Here is a 13,635-nt window from a genome sequence, read left to right as displayed (position 1 = left end):
CCAAGCTCGAGGTTTCAAGATAAAACTTGCTAAAATTTAATACTTTTTATTAACTTTAGTAATTTATTTTAGTTATTGGGTTTCAAATTATAATTTTAGGATAACTAACCAGTTAAATAGAATTTGAATAGTGTATTAACAGTAATTAGGTTTCAAAATAACCAATTAATTTTTGATAATGTACCAGTAGTTTTTAAGGTTGCCTTGCCCAACTTGGCCCACACCCTAGGCGTAAAGTCTTTTATCCATATATTAATATAAAATTTGTTATCTAAATATATGTATATAACTTCTAGCTCGAGCTTAAGGGTTGCTTAGCTTGGGCCATGATTGTGACTGCTATCAATGGACTTTGAAAGCCCAATACCCAATTTGACTATGAATCCAATTATCTTGGATTTGGATGTCAGAACTTGCATTCAAGTAATAATCAAATCAGATGTGGATTTAACCCCATCGATTTGACCAAAAATCTAAGTCTAATAAAAAATTATTATTTTATGTATATATTTAGTATAATTATGTATACATACAAGTATTATGTATAATTATATAAAGTTTATAATCAAGAAAGTTAATATTTTATATTTATACACATTTATTATATATACTTTAAAAATAATTAATTTTTTAAAACTTCTTTAATTGTTTGGACATTTTAAACACAATAAGATGGTTGTAGATTAAATCTGAATCTAATCCAAAATCCAACATAATAGTCAGATGCAGATGCAGATCTAGAGATATCGTAATCAAATGCGGATGTGGATCCAGAGATTTCATAATCAAATGTAGATGTAGAAGCAAATGCAACTAGATCTGATCCATTTATAGCCTTGTTGCTCACATTATGTGTAGGCTTGGTGCATATCTGGGCTAAACCCAACTTGGAAAAAGAATAATTGATCGAGCCCAAAAATTTGTAGGTTTAGCCAAATTGGGCTAAGTTATAAAAGATCATCCCTAAGTAGGAGTCTCACATTTCTAATTGGGCCATTATTAGTTCTATTATTTTAATTAATTTTGATAACTTTTATAGGAAATGCAATTGGTTTATTTTATTTTTTTTAATAAAATTTGTACTTTTTATTATTATTTTTAAATCCTATTAATATTAATTTTTAAATAGAATTCAAATATATTTTAGTTTTTAATTTATGAACTACCAATTTTATTAATTTCTTAAATTTTAATAGTTGCTAGATAAAAATTTGCTATTATTAACTTTAGTAATTTTTTATTAATTTTAGTTATTAGGTTTCAAATTATAAATTTCTAACAATTAACCAATTAAATAGAAATTGAATATGAAACAAATAAATGGAATTTGGATGAGAGTAAAATCCTATCTCTTTGAAATACAATAGGTTAATAATGGAAGAGGCCTATAAAAATATTCTAAAATAGGTAAATGATGGAAGGGGTGGGACCTATGTCTTTGTATTCTCTCTCTCTCTCTCTCTCTAACACACACACATTATTTTTAGGTGGTTTAACTATTTATTATATTTTATTAACTAAATTTTAAACTATTATTTGTTTATAGTCTAGACTTAGCCCACACCAGCCTTATAATTTGTGGGCCTGATATGGGCTTGGGCTTGGGCCAGATTGAAAGGATCACCCCTAAGCAAATTGCTTTTGGTTTATTAGACTAATGAGGTTAGGAGGAGAGAATAAAATTAAAAAAAAAAGGAAAAAGATCAAATGGATTTTAAGCAATTTATTGGAGTAATTGAGAGGAGAGAGAATTAATGAAGTAGGTTATTCGAGGAGAAAAAGTCAATGAAATAATTAATGAGGAGAGATAATCAAAGGAGTTAATGAGAAAGAAAAGAAAGAGTTAATAGTGAGTTAATGAAGAGAGATGAAATTCTTAAAGACTTAAAAGCACTATGCAGTATTCTAAACCTTGTATTTGCATGGTACATATTTTAATTTTTACTCCCAAATCAAGCCTTTGAGATCAAGGCGGTGTTCGGCCACGGGATGAACACCCGTTCTGCTAGCTATGGACGGGACCGGTCCACGCTCTCGTCCACACCCCAATTTCTTATCCACGGCAAAAACTCGTGATTAGGGCCCATCCACACTCTATTTTTGATCCCCTGCTTCACACTCTTCCTAAAAGGCTAAAACCCTATTGTCTATTTCACATTTTAATATTTTTGTCAATAAAATATTAATTATTTTACTTAATTTTTTAAAATCTTAATGTTTTTATCAATAAAATAATATTTTTAAATATTTTAAATATTTTTTTTAATTTTTTATTGTTTTACTATTGTTTTTATAAAAAATTAATATTTATTAGTTAATATTAATTCATTGATGTAGTTTTCAATATATTTATCATATAAAATGCAAAAATTAGATATTTATGATTAACTGTGTAGATCAAGGTTTTCGAACCATCGTTGATCCGGACGGTCGGACCGTTCGACCCAATAACTGTCCAAGCAAGCGGTTCCATTTTACCCCAAACCCGGTTTTTGGCCAAAAACCATTGAAAAAGACAACAACCTGTTGACCCGAGCAGTCGAACCGTCGACTCGTTCAACGGTTTTTGACCAAATTTTCTTTTTTAATTATTATTTTTTTATTTTTTAATTTGTTTGTCAGAACGGGCCGTCTATTCGAATCGGACGGTCAAATCGTCGACCTAGAAACCAGTGACCAGAACGGTTTCATTTCCGGGTTGTTTTTTAAAACGTTGGTGTAGATCATTCAAATGTATATGAGATACATGGAATCAAAAAGTGTGGTGTGGACTGGTCCACACTATTGCCTATAGAACGCCTCTGTGGGTGTGTACTGGTCTAGTCCACACAATTTGTTCATAATTCAGAACAACTGTAGATTGTGATGTGGTGTGGATTGGTCCCTGTGAATTGTGGTGTGGTGTGTATTGATCCCTACCACAGGGTGTGGTGTAGACTAATCCACACCCATCAATTTCTCATCCACACTATAGAACACCCCTAAATGGCCCACTGCAAAGCCTTGAAAATTGAGATTGATTGTGCCTTATGCTACGCTGCCATGTAATTAAATAACCCTGATAAATGCAATCTGGTAAAATATTATTTTATTTAAGATTCACTATTATCTATTAATTATATTTATTTTAAATAACTAAATTAGGTTTTATTTGTTATATTTAATCTTTAATAATGACTTTTATTTGAATTAGAAAATTAAATTAAAAATATACATATGGGCCCCTTATATTTTGGAGTGGAAACTTTTTTATGATAGCCATGGGTCTAAAAGTTGGCATTTTTTAATAAAGTGGAGTTAATTACTCTAAAAAAAAAAATACACACATGTCTAAGGAAGAAAACTTCTCTTTTAAAATGAAAGAACCACTTTTAACCTGATCTATCTTGAAAAATAAGATGCCACTTATTTAAGGGAGAAGACTTTTGATATATCAAAGATTGAAGTTATTTTTTATCTAGTTGAATGACTCCCCCTACTAATATGGATCAATTACACTATGTATAATTATACACCTATGTATAGTTGTATTAATTTTATTTTGAGATTCACACTATTTATCTGGTAATTATATTTAATGTAGTCAATAATTTAAAAGTTTTCATAATGTCTATATTTGAAGTAGAAAATTAAATGACAAAAATTTATATGAGCCCTACAGGACTCGAAACTTTTTTATGGCAGTCATGTGGCTAAAGTTAAGACTTTTTCTAAAAGTAGAATTAACTAATCTAGCTTTGTAGAGAGTGAAAGCAAGACTTCAGGAGGAGAAACATTTTGTGAGCTTGAAAGAAAAAAGGTTACGTAATTTAATTGGAAGAGGGAAGTTTGCAGAATTAAAACGTGTGTTGTTAGATGTGTGGGGTGTTATAATTATTAAAATATCTCTCATTATCAATAAACTTTCCTTGGTTACCCGCTTGATTGGTTTAGTTAATTTACTAAGTATATCCCTATTGTTTGACTAATGTTTAATGTTACCCTTATTGTTTAAAAAAGTTATCATTACCGTTAAAATATTAACGGTAGGAATGAAATGCTTATGTGAAAGCTCCTTTTTTTCTTCTTCGTCTTTCTTGGCATGTAAGTCCCTCTCGCCCCTATTTCATCACCGTCGCTGCAGCAGCAGCAGACCCCTCCACACGCCCCCCCTCTCTCTCTCTCTCCATCCCCTTCGTTTTCTCTCACTGATTCAGAGGAGAAATACCATGGAGCAGGAAGCTCCTTTGTTCTGAAATCGGCTTCTCAGTTTGAGATTTGAGGCTAGCGAACAGAAAAGAGCCGAGAAATCTCTCCTTAAGCTTGAACGATGCAGCGAATTGCAGCTTCAATCTACAACTCTGATAGATTGCATGACTTCTGTTCTCAGTCCTGCCAAGGTAGCAGAGAAAGAACTTTAAGATCTGCAACTCTCGCGGATTGCGGCTCCTAGAGGAGTTACATTGCTTGAGTGGTTGGAAGTCCGAGAAGAGCATTGAAAGAACTCCTTGGAACCGTTACTTCTTGAAGAACATCCAAATCTGCACCTCCTAGATCTCCTTCTTCCTCTGCCCCTTCCCCTCTTTGTTCTCCGTCTCCACCCATGCAAGCTGGTAGATCAATTAACCTGACTCGCGTTCAAATCTAAGAAGGAGCAAAACATGGAGTTCTCGGAAAGCTTCCGAAATAACTTGAATGATAGCCAAAGGTGAAGAAATAGTTCTGAAATTTATTCTGATGGAGATGACCCTTTAGCATTTTCTTAACAAAATCAGCAGAGGTAAACAGATTTTTCTTTATGTTATTAAGAGGGTTAATCATCATTTTCTCTTCACCACAGAGTGGAGCTTCTAGGTTTTCATCAGCAGATTGGCAGGAGGTGCTGGTGGTTCTCTTGAAGAAGATGGTGAAGAAGGAGGAGGAGAAGAAGGGAAAAGGAGAGGGATGAAGGGTAAAATTGGGTTTTCAAAAAAAAATAATATATCATGTGTGACAGAATATAAGTGGATCCTAACCATAAGAATAGAGTTAGCCGATTGTTAGAAACAGTAGGGATAGCATTAGACAATAATCAAATAGTAGGGGTCAGAAATTTGCCCTTTATAAAAAGGATGATTTTCAAGCTCATGGATGGAAATTTCCCTGTGGACCATATTGTAGATGTTCTCAAGTCAATAAACTCCACATTGCATTTACAACTAACTGATTAACTATTAGGGTAAATTGCTGAAACCTCCCTTGAAGTTTTGGACCATTGCTAAAACTTCTCATAAAGTTTGGTAATTGAAATCACCTCGCCTAAAGTTTCTGACATAATTCATGAAAATGTCTAAAATACCCATGTAGTTACTGTGACCTAAATGTTTATTTTTTAAGTTTTTTTTTTATATAAAATCGCTACCCCAAATCCTTCTAATCTCTTTTCTAAATTGATTTATTTTTCAAACTTGCCATTCATATCAATCACTCAAAGGTAAAACTGCAACTTTAATTTTTTTTTTGTTTTAATAAAGTTTATATTATTTTTTTATGTAGAACCAGCCTCAGTAGTGACTGCATGGGTACTTTGGGCATTTCCATGCCTCTTTTTATAAGATTCTAATGGAAGGGGTCTACTTACAACCATGCCAAAAAGTTTTAACAACAACCCAAAACTAGAGAGACGGTTTCAACAATTTACCCTAACTATTATTACAATTCTACATTTGTTGCTATGAGCTCGTTGAAAATAAAAAGCCCCCCAACTCCTGGTGGGAACCACACCGGGTAAAGTATCCCGGGACCTCTTATCTTACTTTCTTGCAATTCGACCCAGCCATGTAGCAAACCAACGTTCAAGCTGTATTCCAGCATGAAGTAACCAAATCTCGCAACATCAAGCATGGTTGAAAATAAAAAGTATTTGCTATTATTTTGTAATTCAGGCAATAACACAGGTTAGCAGCTCTAATTCACTATTGGGATTCGTCTACGGCTCTATTTGTAATTAAACCTGTTTATGGGCCGGGCCGGGCTTTTACTCTTCATTAATGGAAATATGTTAGGCCCGAGCCCGAGCCCAGCCTGACCAACGGGCCTACAACTTGGGCCCGAGCCCGGCCGTGATAAAAAGCCTGAAGCCCGAGCTCGAGCCCGAAGCTCGACCTAATAAAAAAAATTAGAATTTTTCCCTATTCAATAATCAATATAAATCAGAATTTATTTACATTAAAAAAAGAATATAAATTCAAAATTTATTTACATTAAAAAAAAGAATATAAAGAAGGGGAAAAGGATGTGGAGAAGAAGGGTTCGGTTGGAAAAATAAGGAAAAGAGATGAAAAAAAGAGGGGTATTCGACTAGGGTTTTTAGGTTTAATTATAGGTCAGGCCGGGCCAGGCTCGGGCTGGGCTATTTTGGCAAATCCCGAGCCTGGCTCAAATTTATTGCAGGCTGGGCTTTTTGGCCCGAGGTTAAGCCCGCGGGCCCATATACCTATTCAAGCCCGTCCGGGGGCCAGGCCAGCCCGTTGGGCCACCTGGTCCATGAACATGTCTATTTGTAATTACTAGGCCAATCACATCTCTTTACATGCGAGTCGTATAATACCCGAATTCTCATAGTTAGGGGTGGATTCGAGCCGAGCTGAGCCGAATAGTACCAGGCTCGAGCTCGGTTCGAGCCAGAACCTTGAGCTCGAGCTCGGCTCGAGTCAAAAGTTCATAAGCTCGAGTTCGGCTCAGCTCGGCTCGTTTTATATTTTATAAAATATTTATTATATATTTTATAAAAATAAAAATTATGTATAAAAAATTTTATTTTATATTTAAAAATTAGAAATTATAATATTTTTATTATATATATTATTTTTTATAATTTTATTATATATATTCGAGCCGACTCACGAGCCTCACGAGCCGAGCTCTATTAGGCTCGAGCTCGGCTAAAACCGAGCTGAGCCAAGTCGAGCTTTTCACGAGCCGAGCTCGAGCAGCTCGTGAAAAGCTCGGCTCTTGTCACCCCTACTCATCGTTATCACAATTCTCGTCCTTATTGGCCAGGAGTCTCTCTATCATTGAGAAAGAGGCTTTGGCCGTAGGGCCCATTGGGCTTTATTTTTTTTTTTTCATCTTTCATCTCGCAACAGAAGACAAAAAAACTGAACCCACTTTATCCGATGTACTTGTACACAAACCCCTCTTGTTATACATTGCAGTGACGGTTGGAGTTGGCCCATCTGCTACTATTACTCTACTACCATTCCTTCCGATAATTATGACCCACTACAAAGATCCATTGAACCTGGGCCATAAGTACATATCCATCCCCACCCACCCAATTTTGACTGGACCCACATATCTTCAGGATTCATTTGCTTTAGGGAAACGAGTTCCGTGAATGGAAATGCAATTAGAGAAGACTGAAAGTATAGTGGGGAACCGTGTGATATATGAGATTTATTAAGTTAAAGATAAACAATAGAAATATATAAGAATATATAATTGCCTTATACAAGGTTTAAAATATTGATACAGGGCGATATGCCGGTAAAGTGTATTGGCCTGTATCAGTACTGTTTTTTTTTTGCTTTATTTTTATTTTTTTTTTGAAATTGGTTTAGAGGGGCCGGTTTAATGCCAGTCTACCCCCTGAACCACTTGTCAACTTGAAACACCCCTTGCAGGGGCGTATCGGGAAGGCTCCGATACGTAACAAAATTTTGATCCTTGGTTTTATATAGTAATTAATAGTCATCTATATTTTGTATACTATTTTTAATAATTTTTTACAATAAAAAAATAACAATAATTAATTTTAGATAGGGTTGTTTATCGAACTTAGAGATGGCAATTTTCTCCATTTCCCCGATCCCTGTGGGGATCTGCCCCGAATGGGACGGAGATGGGGAAATTTTCATTCCCATTGGCGAGGACGGTTCAGGGACGAGGAGAGCACTCCCTGCCTTGCGATCCCCGTTGCATGGGATCCCCACTAATATATATGTATATATACACATACGTTTATATATGTATATATGTACGCATACGTCTATATGTTAATATTTTTAAAAATATGGTTGAATATGTTTGAATGTTTTCTAATAGGATTGTAAATTTTAATTATTTTATTTTTATTTTTTAAAATAAAATAAAAAAAATAATAGTTGGCACTATAAAGAATCACGGGGAGTGGGGATCTTCGTGGAGATGGGGATGGGGATAACTTTGTCCCCATTAGCGGTGGTGGGGACGGGAACGTGGATGGGGATTTACATGGGGACGGGGATGGGGAGAGGCTCCTCGTCTCTGCTCCACCCTATTGCCATTCTGAATCAACCTAATGAAACTGACCAACCCGATTTCTAGTATTTCTAGTCGGCTTTGGTTCAAAAATTTCCTAACATGACTGGATTAGATTAGTTTCACTTTGGCCATTTGTAAATTGACAAAAATCGAATGATCCGACCATAGATATATATTAATATTTTATATTTTAAATATATTTTTTTTAATACGGGAAAGTGGGAAAATTCCAATATTTCTTAGGATAAAATAGTTTATATCATAAATTTAAGTTTTAAATAATGCCATTGTATTTTTTTTAAAATTTAAACTTAATTTTTAAGTTTAAATTTTTGAACCGATTGACCAAACTGAAAATTGACCCAAACCAATATAACCTGAGTGACCAGCCCCCCAACTTGACTAGGTCAATTTGGTTTGCCAAACAACTTACAACTCAACCGAACCAACCTGTGAACAATAGTTTAATCCCCAATACTTATTAAAAATTTATAGAGAAAATACACAATGAGTTAAATTTAAAAAGCTAAATAACAATAGTTTAAACTGTAATAATTATTGAAAACTTTCTATTAAATTAAAAAAAAGAAAAATAGATTTATACATAATTATTGAAAAATATATTATTAACAAAAAAAATAAATAATTACTAAAATGCAATAAATATTAATTTTAGTATAGATAAATATATATTAAATAAAGATTAAGTTTTTAAAATTATTATTAATAAACAATAATTTTTTGAAAGCTATTTTCTAGAATTATTAATTGGTATAAATGAAATTAGTTATTTGCAATATTATTTATTTATTGAAATAATATCTCTATTTAAATTTTAAAATACTAATTACTTGTTGAATTTAATAATCCATAAAATTATAGTACTATTAATACATATTTTTGTTATTTTAACTATTTAAAATCTAGTTTTGTTAAATATTTCGTTATTTAAAATACTTAGTTATTTTGTTAACTATTTAAAATCTTAATCTATTTATTATAATTGAAAGCTATTTAGTAACTATTTAAAAAATATTATTAATTGATTTAAAATATTAATTTTAACATTTTATTATTAAGATATTTAGTTATTAAAATATTTAAATAATATTTCATTTTTAATGTTATTTGAAATATTTAAATACTTAATTATTCATTGTTCTTTTTTAAAAAAGGTTTATTTTTCTTTGAAATTGAGATAAAACGTTTTTTCTATCCTATGAAATCATAAAAATGGTATTTCCTCCATTGATGAGTCTCATGTAACTCAAGAAAAAACATTTTATTGAAAAACGACTTAACCAAATCTAATTTCAGAATCCATTGGAGGAAATGCCCATTGGGTGTTAAGTTGGAGCCAAACACCATCTTTATCTTCATGAGTCTCACTTAAACACATGAATTAGAAAGCTTTATTTCTTTTTATTTTTTGAATCGTTCACCAACTTAAATTGCCTTCTTATTCTATTCAATTCTGGTAATTTTTTCTCGCATAGATTTAAGATTTGTACTCTTGGTTCGTTGGCCAACTCTGATATTAAAAGGCCACAGAATCCACCCAAACAACTCATCAACTACTCACCGGTCACCCCACCATCAGATTTAAGTAAGACCCATCAATTACTAGGTCCCACTTCCATACAAAAAATGTTAATCCATTATTGAGATTGACCCTAGATTTGTTCTCTTCCGAAGATGCAGGCTTAACTAATGCTTTGTTGTACCTTTTGATTTAGTAAATTCAGCTTTTTTTGTCTAGGTCCCACAGTCTCCTTCACAGAGCGCTTCTCAAACCAACCTCATAGTATGGGAGATATTCCGGATGTGTGGCCAGAAAGAATATACTGTGAGATCGATCGGCGTGAGAAGCACTTTGTGGAGAGCAGATCGGAACTCCCCTTACTAACTTGTCCCAGACAAAGTAATAAGTCATTCATTTCAGCGGTTCAGCCACTGCAACTATTATCAAACGTCTTAAAAAATGTTTTCGTCAAAGTCAATTGAAAGCCGCAGGCTTGGAAAGGCGTATCGAAACCGTCTACGTGGCTAACTTTTTCAACTTTGGAAAACCAATATATTGGAAAACGTACATTAGAATTTAGAAACGACATCTCGGAACCGTCAACGTGGCTAATATGTTACATTAATTACGATTTTATCTTCGTTCTTTTCGGGATAAACTTTGCTGAGTCAACTCCGGAGAGATTTCCCCTCCCATTTTCTCTCCGTGCTGATCTACCAGTGATCTCTTTGGTTTACTGTTCTTTCGCTTTTCTCGTTTTCTGTGTTGGTACTTTGCTTACAGGCTTTCGAAGAGGGGTGGATCTTCTTGGGGAAAAGAATCGAAGAAAATGGAGAAAGTGGAAAGATTTATTGGGTCGATTGATCAGGGAACGACCAGTACGAGGTTTATAATCTATGATCAGTCTGCCAGGCCTGTTGGGTCTCATCAGATTGAATTCACTCAGTTCTATCCCCAAGCAGGGTAACGGTTGAAGTTCTCCTTTTTGTTTTGCCTTATCTCTGCAAATTTCATTTCTTTTTTCCAGCTTATGATAATTTGTTTTAAAATTTTAGTTTTTGTTTTCTGGTTTTTCTTGATGCTTGGTTAGATGGGTAGAGCACAATCCGATGGAGATTCTAGAGAGCGTACGGATTTGCATGGAAAAGGCCATTGATAAGGCGACAGTTGATGGGCATAACGTGGAGAAAGGATTGAAGGCAATCGGCCTCACGAATCAGAGAGAGACGACTCTTGTTTGGAGCAAATCTACTGGTTTACCCCTCTACAACGCCATAGTTTGGATGGATGCGCGAACCACTTCTATCTGCAGGTTTGCCTTTTCACTTTTCCCCTTACTCCCCTCACCTCAGTGTCCTCAATTTTGCAGAAACCTTTTATATTTGTTTTTTTCCCGATTAAGATATTATTCTGAGTGCTATAAATTTGAGATTCCACAAAAGTTAATGTTTTGAGATTTTCGACTAGGATCTGGGTTTTGCTATTTTTAGAGTTTGGTAAAAGCAGAAAATAATCAAAATTTGGAAATCTTCATCTTTTGCCGTTTGCAGGAAATTAGAGAAAGAGTTACCAGGGGGAAGAACTCATTTTGTAGAGACATGTGGCTTGCCTATCAGTACATATTTCAGTGCAGTCAAACTCCTATGGCTATTAGAAAATGTCAGTGCTGTCAAAGAAGCTGTTGGAAAAGGCGATGCTCTGTTTGGAACGGTCGACACTTGGTTGATCTGGAATTTGACAGGGGGTTGCGAGGGTGAAGACAGAAACCAAAACAAGATAACTGGGATCCATGTCACTGATGTCTCAAATGCATCTCGAACCATGCTCATGAACCTCAAGACACTTGATTGGGATCGACCCACATTGGATGCTTTGGGAATACCCATCGAAATCCTGCCCAAGATTATTAGCAATTCTGAAATAATCGGAAAGATGGCGAGTGGATGGCCTCTTGTCGGTGTCCCAATTGCCGGATGCCTGGGTGATCAACACGCAGCCATGCTGGGGCAGGCTTGCCGGACAGGGGAGGCGAAGAGCACCTATGGGACTGGTGCTTTTATACTTCTCAACACTGGTAAGGAAGTCGTTAAATCATCCCATGGACTCCTCACCACTCTCGCCTACAAGCTTGGTCCTAATGCGCCAACCAATTATGCTTTGGAAGGCTCCATAGCAATAGCTGGAGCGGCAGTTCAGTGGCTGAGAGACGGCCTGGGCATAATTAAGAGTGCAGCCGAGATTGAAGAGCTAGCAGCGCAGGTGGATAATTCCGGCGGGGTCTACTTTGTGCCAGCATTTAATGGGTTATTTGCACCATGGTGGAGAGACGACGCTCGAGGGGTGTGTATTGGGATAACAAGGTTTACGAGCAAGGCTCACATTGCCCGTGCTGTGTTGGAGAGTATGTGTTTCCAGGTGAAGGATGTGCTGGATTCTATGCACAAAGATGCAGGAGAGAAGGGTGAGGCCAAGAATGACAAGGGGGAGTTCTTGCTTAGAGTGGACGGTGGAGCAACTGTTAACAAACTTTTGATGCAGATTCAGGTATGAGTTCTTCTGTTCCTTTCTTGTTATTTGTTTTATCTCCATTAAAGATCAATTGAACAGCTATTTGCTCTGTTCTGTCACTCTGTATTCAATTGTGCTTTCTTGAACTTGTTCAGTTTCATCCTAAAAGACGGTTATTTATGATTGTGTACTATTTTTTCCTCAGTATTTATTTGTTTTTATTTTTATTTTTATTTTTAGTTCATCAGTGTTGTTGTGATTGAGAAGCCTACCCTACCACCCCATTACAGTTAGACCTTCGATTGCAGATAGACTGCCGAGCACCTTCGACCTTATAGGGTTCTCCTAAGGAAGTTTTTGATGCCAATGATCTGGCTATCTGCCTCCATCGTTCTCTGAACCAAATTGGTTTTAGAGTCTGTTTGTTGAATAGCATAGAACTATTCACAAACAAGATGAAGTGGTCCTCCTGTGATGTGGAGGTTTCAGTGAGCTTTTAGTATTCACTTTATGATAAAAGTAGCTAGAAGGGGTGGCCATTTATTATTTGTGTTTAATTGGGTCTCTCTGGTGTGGGGATCTCTTTACCACTTTCCTTTAAAGTTTACTTTGATTAGAATATTTTACTAGATTGAACCATAGAAACTTTTGCTTGGGAACTTGCCGTTACATTTTTCTCTTTTTCCCTTTTATTTAGTAAGATTCTTGTAGAAAGTTTCAATGATTTTTGACATATTAATGGTTTGCAGGCGGATATATTGGGAAGTCCTGTGGTAAGACCAGCTGACATTGAGACGACAGCTCTTGGGGCAGCTTATGCTGCTGGATTAGCTGTGGGGCTTTGGACTGAAGATGATATTTTTGCAGAGAGAGCAGAGAAAGCCACCATTTTTAGTCCCAAGTTGGATGGGGAACTGAGGAAGAAGAGACTGGAGTCTTGGTGCAAGGCAATATCAAGAACTTTTGATTTGGCAGACCTTTCCCTCTAAACTCCTATTACTTGGCCATTGACCTTGTTATATTCATTGCATGTATAGATTTTACGCACACTATTTCACTTTTATTATTTGGTTGAAAAGTGACAAAATCCACTTTGGTTTGATTCTAGTTATGTTGGTTTTTGGATGGAAAAAATAGATGATGACATGAATTTACAAAAGTCCTCAGACAAGAGGGTTTCTCCTTCAGACACGTGGCTAGTAATCTATTCAGAAAAGGGTAAATGAATTTTAACTCAGATTAAATCTAATTTAATTTCCTAACTCAAATAGAAAACCCAGCATAAAGCCTTTCAATATTTTACATTGGTATGGCTCTCATTCTTTTATATGAAGACTTCCAAT

General features: G+C 35.1%; 1 protein-coding gene and 1 long non-coding RNA gene across 2 annotated transcripts; both read left to right on the top strand.

The window, feature by feature from the left end:
• Positions 1–4,092: 4,092 nt before the first annotated feature.
• LOC148789655 (uncharacterized) lies at positions 4,093–5,177 on the top strand. Its single transcript, XR_016079824.1, has 2 exons — positions 4,093–4,687; positions 4,820–5,177. It is a non-coding gene; the product is annotated as an uncharacterized LOC148789655 (long non-coding RNA).
• A 5,191-nt stretch (positions 5,178–10,368) lies between these two features.
• On the top strand, positions 10,369–13,451 carry LOC104592538 (glycerol kinase-like). Its single transcript, XM_010251960.3, has 4 exons — positions 10,369–10,747; positions 10,875–11,096; positions 11,335–12,328; positions 13,042–13,451. The coding sequence occupies exons 1-4, from the start codon at positions 10,614–10,616 to the stop codon at positions 13,279–13,281; spliced, it is 1,590 nt and encodes a 529-aa protein (XP_010250262.1). The 5' UTR covers positions 10,369–10,613; the 3' UTR covers positions 13,282–13,451.
• The last annotated feature ends 184 nt before the right edge of the window (positions 13,452–13,635 follow it).

This window comes from Nelumbo nucifera, chromosome 8 (assembly GCF_055504915.1).
Source record: "Nelumbo nucifera cultivar China Antique chromosome 8, China Antique-T2T, whole genome shotgun sequence".
NCBI lineage: Eukaryota > Viridiplantae > Streptophyta > Magnoliopsida > Proteales > Nelumbonaceae > Nelumbo > Nelumbo nucifera.
The sequence above is the reverse complement of the archived record's forward strand: the minus strand, read 5'-3'. Positions and strand labels throughout refer to the sequence as shown.

Excerpts from the sequence above, each read along its gene's own strand:
- LOC104592538 (XM_010251960.3), top strand. The coding sequence starts at position 10,614 with ATGGAGAAAGTGGAAAGATTTATTGGGTCGATTGATCAGGGAACGACC. Across the intron at positions 10,748-10,874 it reads CAGTTCTATCCCCAAGCAGG|ATGGGTAGAGCACAATCCGA; the intron begins GTAACGGTTGAA and ends ATGCTTGGTTAG. Across the intron at positions 12,329-13,041 it reads AACTTTTGATGCAGATTCAG|GCGGATATATTGGGAAGTCC; the intron begins GTATGAGTTCTT and ends AATGGTTTGCAG.